This window comes from Mytilus edulis, chromosome 1, assembly GCF_963676685.1.
Source record: "Mytilus edulis chromosome 1, xbMytEdul2.2, whole genome shotgun sequence".
Taxonomy (NCBI): domain Eukaryota; kingdom Metazoa; phylum Mollusca; class Bivalvia; order Mytilida; family Mytilidae; genus Mytilus; species Mytilus edulis.
The window spans coordinates 89,134,204-89,149,850 of record NC_092344.1 but is presented as its reverse complement, the minus strand read 5'-3'; the positions used below and the strand labels follow the sequence as shown (position 1 = coordinate 89,149,850).

The following is a 15,647-nucleotide window of genomic DNA, read 5'->3' as shown; positions in this document are numbered from 1 at the left end:
CCGGGTGCGGGAATTTCTCGCTACATTGAAGACCTGTTGGTGACCTTCTGCTGTTGTTTTTTTTTCTATGGTCGGGTTGTTGTCTCTTTGGCACATTCCCCATTTCCATTCTCAATTTTAAGAAAAACAGACCAAAACACAAAAACTTATATATAACCATTGAACCATGAAAATGAGGTCAAGGTCAGATGACACCTGCCAGTTGGACATGTACACCTTACAGTCCTTCCATACACCAAATATAGTAGACCTATTGCTTACAGTATCTGAGATATGGACTTGACCACCAAAACTTAACCTTGTTCACTGATCCATGAAATGAGGTCGAGGTCAAATGAAAACTGTCTGACGGGCATGAGGACCTTGCAAGGTACGCATATACCTAATATAGTTAGTCTATTACTTATAATAAGAGAGCATTTAACATTACAAAAAAATCTGAACTTTTTTTTCAAGTAGTCACTGAACAATGAAAATGAGGTCGAGGACATTGGACATGTGACTGACGGAAACTTCGTAACTTGAGGCATCTATATACAAAGTATGAAGCATCCAGGTCTTCCACATTCTAAAATATAAAGCTTTTAAGAAGTAAGCTAACGTCGCCGCCACCGGATCACTATCCCTATGTTGAACTTTCTGTGACAAAAGTAGCAGGCTCGACAAAAATGGCATTTTTACCTGCACTAGGACAAAGTATCTCTTTTTCCATTTCTTCCATACATTTTTACCAACTGCATACAGATAACTGTAAAAAAATAATTCAAATAATAACATTCTTATTTGAACAAAAACATAGGATTATTAACAATGAAATATTCACTTTATAAAACTAGAGGCTCTTAAGAGCCTGTATCGCTCAACTGATTCTACTTGGGTTTTTGAAATCATATAAAAAGAAAAAAATTGGCTACAAAGCAACAACACTTGGTCAGCATGTCTTAAGGAACATTCATGCTATGTTTGACTTCATTCCATTCAGTGGTTCTCTAAAAGAACTAGAGGCTCAAAAGAGCCTGTATCGCTCACCTGATTCTACTTGGGTTTTTGAAATCATATGAAAAAATATAAAATTTGGCTAAAAGTGACAACACAACCTCATTGATAAGGAAAGGAACATGTTTAATTTCATTCAAAAGTCCCCCACTGGCGGCCATCTTGGATGGCGGTTGGGCTACAAAGTAACAACACTTGGTCAGCACCTCATAAGGAACATTCATGCAATGTTTAGTTTTATTCCATTCAGTGGTTCTCTAAAAGAAGTCATTTGTATGGATTTCCCATAGGGTCCTATGTTAAACTAAGTCCCCTGCTGGCGGCCATCTTGGATGATGGATCTGCTACAAAGTAACAACACTTGGTCAGCACCTCATAAGGAACATTCATGCAATGTTTAGTTTTATTCCATTCAGTGGTTCTCTAAAAGAAGTCATTTGTATGCATTTCCCATAGGGTCCTATGTTAAACTAAGTCCCCCGCTGGCGGCCATCTTGGATGATGGATCGGCTACAAACTAACAACACTTGGTCAGCACCTCATAAGGAACATTCATGCCATGTTTGGTTCCATTCCATTCAGTGGTTCTTTAGAAGAAGTTCAAAATGTAAATTGTTAACGACGACGACGACGACGGACGACGGACGCCAAGTGGTGAGAAAAGCTCACTTGGCCCTTCGGGCCAGGTGAGCTAAAAAAGAAGACATTTGTATGTATTTCCCATTGGGTCTTATGTAAAACTAAGTCCCCCGCTGGCAGCCATCTTGGATGATGGATCGGCTACAAAATAACAACACTTGGTCAGAACCTTATAAGGAACATTCATGCCATGTTTGGTTTCATTCCATTCAGTTGTTCTCTAAAAGAAGTCATTTGTATGCATTTCCCATAGGGTCCAATGTTAAACTAAGTCCCCCGCTGGCGGCCATCTTAGATGATGGATCGGCTACAAAGTAACAACACTTGGTCAGCACCTTATAAGGAACATTCATGCCAAGTTTGGTTTAATTCCATTCAGTGGTTCTCTAAAAGAAGTCATTTGTATGCATTTCCCATAGGGTCCTATGTTAAACTAAGTCCCCCGCTGGCGGCCATCTTGGATGATGGATCGGCTATAAAGTAACAACACTTGGTCAGCACCTTATAAGGAACATTCATGCCATGTTTGGTTTTATTCCATTCAGTGGTTCTCTAAAAGAAGTCATTTGTATGCATTTCCCATAGGGTCCTATGTTAAACTAAGTCCCCCGCTGGCGGCCATCTTGGATGATGGATCGGCTATAAAGTAACAACACTTGGTCAGCACCTTATAAGGAACATTCATGCCAAGTTTGGTTTAATTCCATTCAGTGGTTCTCTAAAAGAAGTCATTTGTATGCATTTCCCATTGGGTCCAATGTTAAACTAAGTCCCCCGCTGGTGGCCATCTTGGATGATGGATTGGCTACAAAGTAACAACTCTTGGTCAGCACCTTATAAGGAACATTCATGCCATGTTTGGTTTCATTCCATTCAGTGGTTCTCTAAAAGAAGTCATTTGTATGCATTTCCCATAGGGTCCTATGTTAAACTAAGTCCCCCGCTGGCGGCCATCTTGGATGATGGATCGGCTATAAAGTAACAACACTTGGTCAGCACCTTATAAGGAACATTCATGCCATGTTTGGTTTTATTCCATTCAGTGGTTCTCTAGAAGAAGTTCAAAATGTAAAAAGTTAACAACGACGACGACGGACGACAGACGCCAAGTGATGAGAAAAGCTCACTTGGCCCTTTGGGCCAGGTGAGCTAAAAATGGAAATGTTGTAATGATTGTCAATAAGACAACTATCAATTGGAGTACTAATGATGTGGGTTAAGGCAACTATAGGTCATCATAGTGCCTTCAATAATGAGTAAAACCAACATTGTATAGTCAGCTAACCTTTCCAAGATATCTTCCTAAAGAAGACTTCTACAAGTTAATTTTAATGTCTAAAAATTTCAGTAAAAAGTTTATAGCATGACCAAGCTTTGGGTTCAATACTCCCCTGACAGATACATCTTTTGACCCCCTCTCACAACCCTTAAACAGTTACCTGTAGTCAGACCTATTGAAATGAAAATACAGCCCTTCCCCTTAAAATGAATCCTATATCTTCCATCTACATAAATTTGTTACAATTAAACAAAGAATATTTAATTTAACATTGTAACAGCAATTTTCTCTTATCATTTCTATTTTTAGAAACAGTGATCATAACTGTGAAAACCTTCACACAGATTTGAAAAGGGAATAAGGGATCTATATCAATGTCCAGACAAGAATTTCACAATTTTTGAAAGCATTTATTTCTTCATAAAAATTAAAAGAGTCTCAGAAGAAATGATGAGAGGTGATAAGAATTAACATTCAATATTTTTACAAGTACCCCTCTTGCAAAAATGATTTTCCATTAAAAATCAAATTGAACTCATCCAAGGATTTGACCATACAAATTTATAGAGGAGCTCATGTAACTCTTGTTCCTTGGTTGTGTGGGATATAACAATGTGTTAGCAGGTTTATTCCTTCCTGACCTGTATTTTGGAAATAACAAAAGGAGAGGATTTTCACACTGTTTTAGCTATAGATTGTTTTGTTTTTTATAGATTTTTCCTTTTCTTAAGCCACTACTGAAGCAGAAATACTTGTTTGGAGCCTGTGAAACATTAAACCAAATAAATCTTATGAAAAAAAATCAATTTCACTTCTAAGATTTTCTATAAAAATAGCTGCTTGATGTCTAAGTTTAAAAGTAATGCTTCCCTATATCAATCTAACTGATTAACCTATAAAAAATAGATGTGTGAAGAAAACTATAAGACAGCATACTCAGACTATAACCATTATTCTTCCTTTGTAATGGACATTAAAAATAGTACACTTCTTTCTATAAACCCATTACTGTAACTTAATAGATCTTTGCAGGCTATAAAATCTTACATTCCAACCACCTACAACTTAATTTATCAAAAATCATTTAACAAAGTACTAGGAATTGTTGTCTATTTCATCAGATATTCAGAAGTCAATTTTTCATGGAAATAAAAGTTTTGATTTCCTTCCAAGAATCAGTATAAGGTACCAGTCTTGTATTACATTTTCAATTTCCGGTGCATGTCAAAACATGGAGGGTAATAAAATAGTCCCAATTTTTCTGAATTTTTTTCTGCACTGCCTATTAACTGTTTAATTAAAACTTTGTGATGAATTGAAAGTACTATTTAAATGTAACAAAAATATGGCATCTTTTTTCAGAAATTAAAACAGGAAGGTGGAAGGATCTCATGTTTACTAGAAGTGGTGCGGTCGGATGAAAACAGCAAACAGAAAGTAGAAAAATGGAGTTTTGACATTGAGGTTGATTAACTTTTTATTTTTCGTGGCAAGGTGCCATTTTTTTTGCATGAAATCATAGTATAACATTACTAAATGCATGATATGTAGACTAAATATTTTTTCTATGTAGCATTTTTGAATAAATTTTTTTTGAAGATCAGCTGTTTTGCATGTAAGCCTATGGAGCAATCAATTACAAGACTGCAACCTGTGGGTGCAACAAGGTTGGAATAAACCACCAATCAAAACTAGCAAAATTGTTATGTAGGGATCCTATATGACAAGAAACATCAAGTGTTGCTGTTCCAAAGATCAAAACATTTCAAGATATTTTTCTACAGAATGCACAATAAACAGTAAAATCAAGGGAGATAACCTGAGTGTTTTAGTTTTTTTTAAAACAGGCAACTATAAACCACATCTTGTTTTATGAATTGTGGGTAATTCATATCTATGTTTAAATGGGGTTTTGTGTTTCTGTTTCAAATACTCACCCACAATGTTTCATATTTTGTGGTTTGTCCATTCTAACTGCTATTTTTATAGTTAAGACATCTGTGGTATTTTTAGTTTCCATTTTATGCCATTCTGCCTGTCTACTGCTATTAGCTGTAGGTCTGATTACAACCTATAAATATTGTTAAAACATTTTATCTGCATGCATTTTAACTAGTTCTGAATAGTTTGAAAAGTTTTTGATAAACCTCATATTGATTAAATTTGTCTGGGGTAGTTCCCTTTCTCTGATAACTTAAAAAGTCTCAATTTTGAAGGTAGAACTCAGAAAAATCTTTCTCCACAAAAATTTCAATCTTTTTAGGTCATAAACGAACCAATGCTTTCAGTAAGTTATTACTTTACAATCCTTATCAGGCCTTAAAAATAAAATTAACATCGAAATACAGTGTTTTTACTCCTTCAAATGAATTACAAGAAATTAAATATTTGACCTCAACCAACATCCTTAATTTAGATTTGCAAAGAACATCAGCAAACATATGTTCAAAGAAGTTTGCCACTCTCCACAATCAAGGCATCATATTTAAGTCCCAACTCAAACAGGACATGAATAAATATGTAATATGTATCCCACATATTCCAATCAATGCCCCTTTAGTAAATAATTTACTGTCAAATGGTTGAAGTCAAAGAGACAATATTTTGTTACCCTTGGGATGGCAAAAGATGTCTTGAATACAAAAAGAAACTAAAGAATTCCTGCCACCACAAACAGAATTGGCATTATTTGCCAATGGAAACCTGAAAAAAATATAATTTAAAAAAAAAAGGCTTTATTTGCCATTTTGGTTTAGATTATGAGAGCGTTTCAATTAATTTTAATAGAGGATGTAGGTGGAAAATAATGCTAAGCAGTATGTAACAAAATGCTGACTCTCTTTAGATTATTTTCTTGACTTGTAAAGAGAAAGAAGACATAGTAAAGAGAAAACACAACAATTTCCATCTATCAACCTACACTTTTTTACAGTTTACACACACAACAAAAACATTTAAATCATAGTAAAGCAAGCAAAAAAAAAATGAAACAAAAATGACTATATATATGACTATTCTTATTCTTTCTCTTTCAGGTTCCATTTAACACAGACATGATTTCAGCTAGTGGGAAAGACAAGATACTTACCCTTCCTAATTCTTTATCTTCTAAACTAAGCATTCCAGAACTTTCTGTGTACAATTTAACTTTAACTACTGGCAGAGGATGGGTTGTAGTAAAGTCTCCTTGTGTGTCCCAACTATAAGATAATAATATAGAGTTACAGTCTTCTAATGTTTCCCAGATATAACACAAAATTAGCTGTAGTGATGACAATGTCAATTCGGGTTTATTTTAAGACAGAAAGACACTAACGTTAGTTTAGGATAAAATGATGCAGTAACTATTTCAGATTTATTATCATTTCAAGGAAAAATTTGAAATTAACATTTAATAATTTCACTTGAAGATGTAAATTTCCAGAGGAATTTTTCCTGATATTCAATAGGGTTTACCTTGAACCTTCAGTACTTATCATCAAAATTTTCAGATTTGTTCAAATTAGTTCTACAGGTTAGCAATTCATTTCCAAAAAAAATCTCACCAGAAAAATAGTCACAAATAATGAACATTTCAGTTTACCTTACAATCATTTTTATCTTAAGATTTTTTGTGAAAAGAGCCCCTGACCTTGGTCCTGGATTACACTTACCATGGTTTAGAAGCTTCAGCATGATCAGTTTGTAATTTTTCCCCACCTTCCACTTCCATTGTACAATACACAATCTTACTGTTGGCTAATGATTTCAGACCTTTAACTTCAACAACATGGACCTGTAAGGAAACAAACACTTTTGAATCTGTTCAAAGTTTTGATTTTTCTACCCTAAATACCACTTTGCCTGATATTCTTATTAGAAAAAAATCATATCCCTAACTAACTGGGCATTTAAAAAGTAGTACATATGTTCAAACTCTTAAAGACTTTTAGGTCATTTTTTAGTAGCAATAAACAAAAGAACTATGTCAATTGGACATGCTTTGATACAAAATATGTGCTTGAATTTTTACTTGACACCACCTTATGGTGTTTATATATCTCAACTTGTAAGATTTGCTTGTGTATGTAACAACATATTAGAGTTTAGCGAGAGAAATTTATGTATTACTGAAAAAATATAACACCAGGGTTTTTCAATATCACAAACTAGTCAAAACATTTACTAAATTTTATCATCAGTATAAGGAAATAAATCTTAAATATAACTCAACATGCAGACATCTTATACGTTAAGGTATTTCACATCCAACCTTTTATGGTAATATTCTTTACAAAGCACAAACATGTAAGTATTTACCTCAAAACCTTACAAAACCTTTAAACAGACTTATTAAGAAGGAAAATAGCTACAATACTGTTGTCAGGTCATTAAAGACTGCATATTTTGGCTTTAATATTGATTCACTTATAGGGTCTTTTCATCTGAACTAAACACATTTATTTAAAAAACAGTTGTTGGCAGGACGCAGGTTATGTTCTTCTCATATATTTTATTATAGTATGATACTAAACCCCTAACGGGAGGGATTGTACCTGATATTCATATGATGAAGACATAATCTTTCATTCAGTTTAATTGAGGTCTGGAGCTGGCATGTCAGTTAACTGCTTGTAGTCTGTTGTTATTTATTTATTATTGTCATTTTATTTATTTTCTTTTGTTACATCTTCTGACATCGGACTCAGACTTCTCTTGAACTGAATTTTAATGTGTGCGTATTGTTATGCGTTTACTTTTCTACATTGGCTAGAGGTATAGGGAAAGTTTGAGATCTCATAAACATGTTGAACTCACCGCAATTTTGCGCCTGTCCCAAGTCAGGAGCCTCTGGCCTTTGTTAGTCTTGTATGATTTTTAATTTTAGTTTCTTGTGTATAATTTGGAGTTTAGTATGACGTCCTTTATCACTGTACTAGTATACATATTTTTTAAGGGGCCAGCTGAAGGACGCCTACAGGTGCGGGAGTTTCTCGCTACATTAAAGACCCATTGGTGGCCTTCAGCTGTTGTCTGCTCTATGGTCGGGTTGTTGTCGCTTTGACACATTCCAAATTTCCTTTCTCAATTTTATTTACTGAATAGTCAAATGCTTCTAATCATAAATAAATACTTCTTTATAATTTTAAAGAAGAAAGTGCAAATGCTAAAATGTCTAGCCTGCTTTAATGGCCTTGATCACTGATCAATGAAATGAGTTCAAGGTCAGGTGAACCCTGTCCGACGGACATATAGGCATTGTAAGGAACCCTCATACCAAATATAGTTATCCTACTACTCATAATATAAATAAGTGAGAAGTTCACATGACAGACAGAAACTTCTTTAACGCTTTACAAAAATTGTTTACGCTGCTGCCGCTTGATAGCAATACCTATGTCTCCTATACTGAAACTTTAGTCACAGGTGAAGCCAAAAATTATGATTTTTAGGGAGGAAGCAAAGTTCATTAAAAGAAACAAAAAACATAGCAAATGAAGAGTCAATATCAGACCAACCATAATCATCAATCGTCATAAAATAACTTAGCTTTACTAACCTCCAATGTAAACGACAGCACAACATCTAATTTTGATAAGCCTGTTTCTGTATCATCAGAAATATCCATCTTGGATAGGGAAGAAGTGTGGGTCCTGAAAAATAAATTGTTACAGTGGATTCAGAAAACAATGACAAAGTTTAAGGCAGTCTGCCTTGTTGTGAATATAACATACTGGTATGTGTATAACTACAGCTATGTAATAATATGATATGGATCCAATGTAATTTACAATCTTTAAGGACATAGACCTAAGAATTTCCGTAGTTTCAGGTTTCCATCTTTAAATATAGTGGCAATCTGTGGATTCATCATTATTCGTTGGATACCAATTTTCGTGGATTTGGTGGGAACAGGTGAACCACGAATTTAAATGTTCAACTAATACAAAATTTTCTAAAGGCTTGTATGCAGATTTCAGCAAAACCACGAAATTAAATATGCACGACCATGTTAGTTTTTCTTAATCCACAAAATTTGTACCCCCAAAAATAAATGCATCCAAAGTAAACAGAAGCAAAGAAGATGGATCTTCTTTAAAAAAGAAGAAAACGATTACATTACATCATGTCATGTATGTACATGTATTACCAATTAGAATACATGCTATAAATTGTCTTGATGTATGCTTTCTAAACTGTGAAAATATAACAAATAACTTACATTTCTATTAGATATTAAATATTCTAATAAACAGTCAAAATGAAATACTGAACTTGAAATTAAATCTATCATGATAGCATCAATCTTTCCAAACTAAATAACATATTAGTTTTCTTAATTATAGTATACTCAGCCAGTAGTTTCATTACTCAGTTTATGCAAGGAAAGAAAACAAACCAATATTCTAGGACTGTTTAATTTGTGGTGAAAAGAGTTAACAAATAATTAAATAATACATTTGTGATTCTGAAACCCATTTAGTCTATATGATAACTAGGACCTTACAAATAAAAATCTTTTCATGGTTGAGAAATACATCTCTTTTTATAATTACAATGTGCAGCAAGATTCTGCCGAAAGAGTCATTAGATTACCATGGAGAATAATATTTTTCTATTAAGAAAAAGGTAAAAATTTATTTAAACCAAATACAGCTTCAAATTTTTGTTATTTACAGAAAAAGAAAAATTAAGATTTTGTTGTACAAAACTGTAAAGCAACAATACAATGTATTCAAACTATTACCAAATTTAATCATTATCCAATGGCTAGCTGATTTTTTTTCCAAATAATGATCTACTATCACTTTTTATTTGCTCACTATTTATAAAATTCTTGAAGCTAATAAACAGCACTAATTTACTATAAATTGTTCTTAAAGCATGCAATCCCAATATATAAAGTTATATAACCCTTCTTAATAAATATACCAATACCAGATTGCATGCAAGAGTAAAAATATATCAAAACCAACTGATCTGGTTCGATCTATTTTCTGAAATATATTCAGGAAGGATTCAATGGAGACATCAATGTCAAAACAAATAATTATTAATATTTTTGTGGATTGTTTTCTGGGAAAATTCAAGCAAACTATTTCCTAGCTGTAGCTGGTAATAAAAAGCACAAATAAATATTTTTTTTCAAGCTATTTTAGCCATCAAAAAGGATAAAAAGGAACCCTTTTCCTAACTTCTCTTTGGTACAATAAAAGCAACAAATGAATTCACCTTCTACTTGCCAAGTGGGACTGCAATCTGTAGTATCAAAAACTATCAATATATAAAATTCTAAAAATTCTGGAAGGCAAAAAATAAATGAACAATAAATTCTCGTCCTTGCTCATTCTTGTAATTTTTACACTTCCTCACTTTTCAAAAAAAAAAATGTTTAATTTTTTTGTTAAATGAATGAACTGACCATTAACCTGGGATATCAATTGGAATATGAAAACAAGTCAACTCCTCAGAATAAATTTCCTTGACAAAAAGTAAACATTAAATAGTCTAATACTAGTAATAGATGTAAATTTAAGTTGGCCTAACACTACTGACAAATTCTAAAATCATTGTTAATTCTGTTAATGTTGTCTTCTATTGTGTGCATCGTCTGAAAAGCTGCTGTGAACAAAAAATAATGAAGAGAGAAAAGAAAATGAAGAGTGAAGTCATCCAGACCATTTAACATTCACCATAGCCCTATTATTCAATGCTTGGAAACATGGTTAGGTCCTACATCATGATCCCTGAACTTATAATAATGAATAATGGCCTCAAGTTTGCACTTGCTGAAAATTACTGGCAAGCTTATTAAAGGCTTCAAATCAGTGTATTGCTACTACAATGTATTGTTAAATTGTAAAAAAAAATATAAAATTCAGTGATTGCATTGATGAAATTATTTTTCTTTAAAACCTTAAAAATCAAAGCAAATATTTTTCAAAGCCATATTATGAGGTCAATTTTTATATAAAAAATGCAAAATTAAACTGTCTTTAGATAAAGGATTAGGATTTAGATAAAGATGAATTTTCTGAAATTAGACCAATGGAATGAACAAGAAAAAATGAAACACACGAAAACACTCAATGAGATTGAAAAAAGCAAACTTGATAAATAATTGTTAGTTGTTTGCCAAGCATTGAAATGATTAATCAGTCACAGGATGACATCACACCAACTTACATAAAACCTAACATTAAACTGGGACAGCACATGTTATCAAACATATAAAATCTGAAATAAAAAACCCAATCAAGTTTTTTACAGTTTTTTCAATTCAAGAAAAATATGGATTTGTGCGGAAAACAACACAACATCCTGAACTGCTACTAGAATAAACAATTCAAAGGTTGTTCTTTTTTTAATTTGGGACCGGGTTGAAAAGTAGCTTGTGAACTCAACCTGTAACTCACCATTCTTCATAAATAATTTTAAAAAAATACCTTTGTATCTATTGGGGACACCAATAAAATCAGGACAACTGCTGCATTTTAGGTGGACACATTGACACTGGTAATTGCTAACATGATATATATACCCTGGCTAATGAGTTTCGGATGCATACAAATACTGCTTTAAGGGGAAATAATTTGTAAATCAATTCCCGCTTTCCTATCACTTTAATACTTAAAAGTAATACTAAAACAAATCATTTGTATTACATAAACACAATATGCACCAATAGCAATATATAATTTATTATCATGATGCATTACACCAGTTGGTATAAAATACTATTACCACATATTGCAATATTGAATGAAGTAAGGAAGATAGATGATCTCCCCTTTGTCTTGTGTAGCCTGAATCACCATCCTTCATGCACATTCTTAGCCAGTTTTTTAATAACTGTGAAAATTTCATGAATATCTGTCTAGCTGTTTAGGAGGTCAGCTAACAAGGCATATGGACAGGCAGACAGAAATATGGTCAGATGATCAGGGTGATTCCTTTATACCAAAAATATGATTTGCAGGGAGTATCATTATTCATATTTCCTTCTAAATTATAGTTTATGTAGATAAATTTTCTGTTGTGTATTCAGTCACTAAGTTATCAAATTTGTGACGGCACATATTTACATTATGTAAAGTGGTTGATATTAGACTAGTTCTCAAATTAGCAATTTCAAGTGCATAACCAATCAGCAAGGTATTCTGTTTGAGCATTTCTAGTCTGCGCTTTAAGGATGTCTGCTTGTCATGTTTTGGAATTTTTGTCAGATTTTCGGAATCCTCTGGTTTTATCCATTTGAATGCCTTAAAAAAAATTCCCCATGAACCCCCATTTTTCTTTTTATAAATCTTTTACATGTATAATTATAAGTCATTTGTAAAAGTCTTATAAAATTTTATTTATTTTTTTATAGTATTTGAGAACTTTAATTGGTCAATGAAAAAGCTATGAAAAATCAAGAGAGAACATTTTCCTGCCAAAATTCCAATGGCTAATATCTCGAAAACAATTACAATGTACATTGACCCCTATATTTTCTTTGCTTTTTTGATTCCTCAATTTGTTCTCTATCAATAAATACTAGTTTTATGAAAAGTTATTTATTTTGAAACTGAGCAGCGTACATCCTTAAGTACAAAAGATAATATGAGCTTAATCAAGGTGCATCAGTCAATTATAATTGTTTAAGTTGAACTACAATTTTTTAACAGAAAAAGGATAATACTCATTAAAAAAAAAAAAACTAGAAATAAGAAGATTAAATATAACTGTCTCTTTTATGCAGAAAATCAGTACATGTACATCTATTTGAAAAGGCATAAGTAAAATGTATTCAGTTGTTATTGAGAGACAGATCACGACTTATTGAATTTTACAGATTAATAAACCAGCACCAAACCTTATATTAGGCAAATTTGTTTGTTCAAGCACTTTATCATACCTTAAATAAACTAAAGAAAAAGGTACAGACAAAAACTCCCAATCTAACCTACAATACACAAGTCCAAAACTAATTTCATTTTTCATACTTTAGATCATCCTTACATAAAACTATGCTAAAAAAATTAAAAACCAAATCTCTACCAACTATATGTTAATTCAAATAAAAAGATCTTTGATAATCTAACTCTCTAAATGAAAAAAATATTTCAAATAAATAAGATTTCAAACAAACAAAAAAACAAAATACAAGGATGAAAAATATAAATACATTGGTGATCAATAATCTATAACCTGCATACTTTCAATGTACCTCCTTTGAACATAACTGACTTAAAAGAACTCATTTTTTAGAAAAACAGTAAAATTTGTAATTATAAATTGTAACATGAATGTAAATTATTTCTAGGATCTTCCAGAAGGTCAACTTCTCTTATTCTTAGAGGACCTGGAGTGCATTAAAGAAATTGTTTTATTAGAAATTGTGCTATCCACTCCCAACACTGACTGGTTGTCAAAGAAAAAGGGAAGAATAAGAGGATTTCAGACCAATGCTACATAAAATTCTATCTCAGAAGTTGTCATGAGCTGTCTTGCTCTTCATCTTTAGACTAGTAAACAACAAAAGAATAAATAAAACATAAGGTTAATGACCATAAAATTTCCAAGTCAATTTACATATAATGTGTACAAGACAAATTAACATAACCTGTCTTGCTGATGGGTATTTTTGTTAAAAACAATTTCATAGAAAAATGAAAATGTTAAAATTAAAATAGCAATACTTTGAAATGTAAAATATGCAAAATATTTTAAGTAAATGAAAAAGAATTCAAATACAACTGCATATCAAATATAAATGACCAAATGGACTTAAACAACAAATGGAAGTGTTTAACAACTTTGACTGGCCATACAGCTCTCGCACGGTCGTCTCGGTGCCCGAAGGCGTATGTTGAATGTTTCAATAATTTTTGCCATCGGTCAGGAACGAGTGGTGGTCGCCATTTTGGAGGTCGCCATCTTGGTTTTGTGAGCTGTTTTGGTTTGGTTTGTTTACTTATTTGGTGTTATATTTTTCACAACGGCTGCTTTCAGGGCCAGTTTGGTCAGCTTGGCAGCCCGCTAACCTCGATGGAGTACTGGTAGATGAGTCGTGGACGTAGTTCTAAAGATGACAGGAAGCTTTATCAGGACCAAAGCCGTGAGGCAGTGAAATGAAGGTCAATCATCTAACACCTAGGATACAGCCCTCGGACGTTAATCGGCATAGCACTCCCCCATGATACAATGGGTTTTGAAGTGCATGTTTACGCGGGAGACAGCCCAACCATTGCGTTTACTGTAAGGCGTTGGATTGTTTACTGTCATCTAAAGTAGTAAGTCGTTGATCATCTAACTGTAAACCCTCATCGAAGATTGCGGGTAAAGGAGAGCTGGCCCAGCACGTCCGTTCAGCTGTAATGACTGAGACGCGACTGAATGAATGAATGAATGGTGGACTTAAACAAAAATGCATACACAAAAAATATCATAACTATCTTGCGGGTAGGTAATTTTGTCAAATCAATCTGATGGAAAATTCAAATCATAAGTGGTTCCCTATTACAAACCAATACATTATTGATGCTGCAGTTGGAACCAGCACATCTTAGTTTCGCTTTGTTTACTTTGTCAAAAAGAAACTAAATTCTAACCAGGTGCTCCGCAGGGCACAGCTTTATACGACCACAGAGGTCAAACCCTGAACAGTTGTGGCAAATATAGACACAACATTCAAGCTGTATCAACAGTTATGAATTTGGATTGTGATCAAATTCTTGACATAATATGAGTTTCTGACACAAAACAAATACCAAATTCTTACAAATCTATTATGCAATATTGTGCAATTGAAGATTTCTTCTTCAAACTTTTCCAAAATTTGGAATTTGAGAAACTTGGAGGAAAAAATATTTTTTTTGTAATAAGTCCAAAATTGATATTTCTTTATACATTATTTACAAATAGTGTAAAAGGAGGTAAATCTGAACATACCAAGCATTGAATGTTAACTGTTTTTTAATTACCTCCCTTACACTGCTTTTAAATTGTCTTAATTGTCCATTGCCCAGAAAAACCTTGTTTCCCCCCTTTAATTTGCCCAAAATTCCAAAACATTTTGAACAATAATCCCCCAAAGTCATTACTAACCATCCCTTAATGGTATGGAAACTTGTGGTATAATTTCAGAGAGATTCATCCACTAAAACACAAGTTATTGTTTGAAAACTACAAAAATGCTTATTTTGGGCTTCCTTTTGGGACACTCATTCCTTAACTATTTGGACCATAACCCCCAAAATTAATCCCAACCTTCCTTTAGTGGTATTGAACATTCTGGTAAAAATTTATAGTGATCCATTCACTAAATCTAAAGTTATTGTCCGGGAACCTAATGCATCTTTTGATGAAGCAGACAACAACGCAGAAGACGACATGATACTATTATATGACGCAAATTTTTTTTGCGGTCATATAAAAACATGAGGAAGCACTTAAGGTAGCACAATACAAAGATTTTTTCACTCCCAATCAGACGTGGACGTAGTTCTAAAGATGACAGGAAGCTTTATGACATAATTCTTACATATTCAATTGTTATGTAATTAGTTGCAATATTGTGATGTCCACACTTGAATGAATTTAGCGTCTTTGTTCTTCATAGCATCTCAAAATATTTTATAGATTCTTGTACAACACAGCTAGACCTCCAAAACCGTGTCTCAGATTTCAAAAAACATCAATAGAACAAATTTTATACCCAATTGAATTAAGTTATCTCTTATGAATTGATGTTGCAAACTTTATTGAA

General features: G+C 32.8%; 1 protein-coding gene across 11 annotated transcripts in view; it reads right to left on the bottom strand.

The window, feature by feature from the left end:
- The window catches only part of LOC139515683 (calcium-dependent secretion activator 1-like), a 79,179-nt gene that overhangs the window by 38,567 nt on the left and 24,965 nt on the right, over positions 1-15,647 (bottom strand). For 5 of the 11 annotated variants that reach the window (XM_071305371.1, XM_071305334.1, XM_071305342.1 and 2 more), the window contains exons 4-9: positions 11,081-11,131; positions 8,454-8,547; positions 6,568-6,689; positions 6,003-6,114; positions 4,852-4,985; positions 682-748 (exon numbers count right to left, since the gene is read on the bottom strand). In XM_071305371.1, the coding sequence (XP_071161472.1) occupies positions 682-748; positions 4,852-4,985; positions 6,003-6,114; positions 6,568-6,689; positions 8,454-8,547; positions 11,081-11,131 (580 nt within the window). Of the gene's footprint in view, positions 1-681; positions 749-4,851; positions 4,986-6,002; positions 6,115-6,567; positions 6,690-8,453; positions 8,548-10,126; positions 10,154-11,080; positions 11,132-15,647 lie in introns of all 11 variants that reach the window. The other 6 variants (XM_071305354.1, XM_071305363.1, XM_071305394.1 and 3 more) reach the window with 2 other exon arrangements.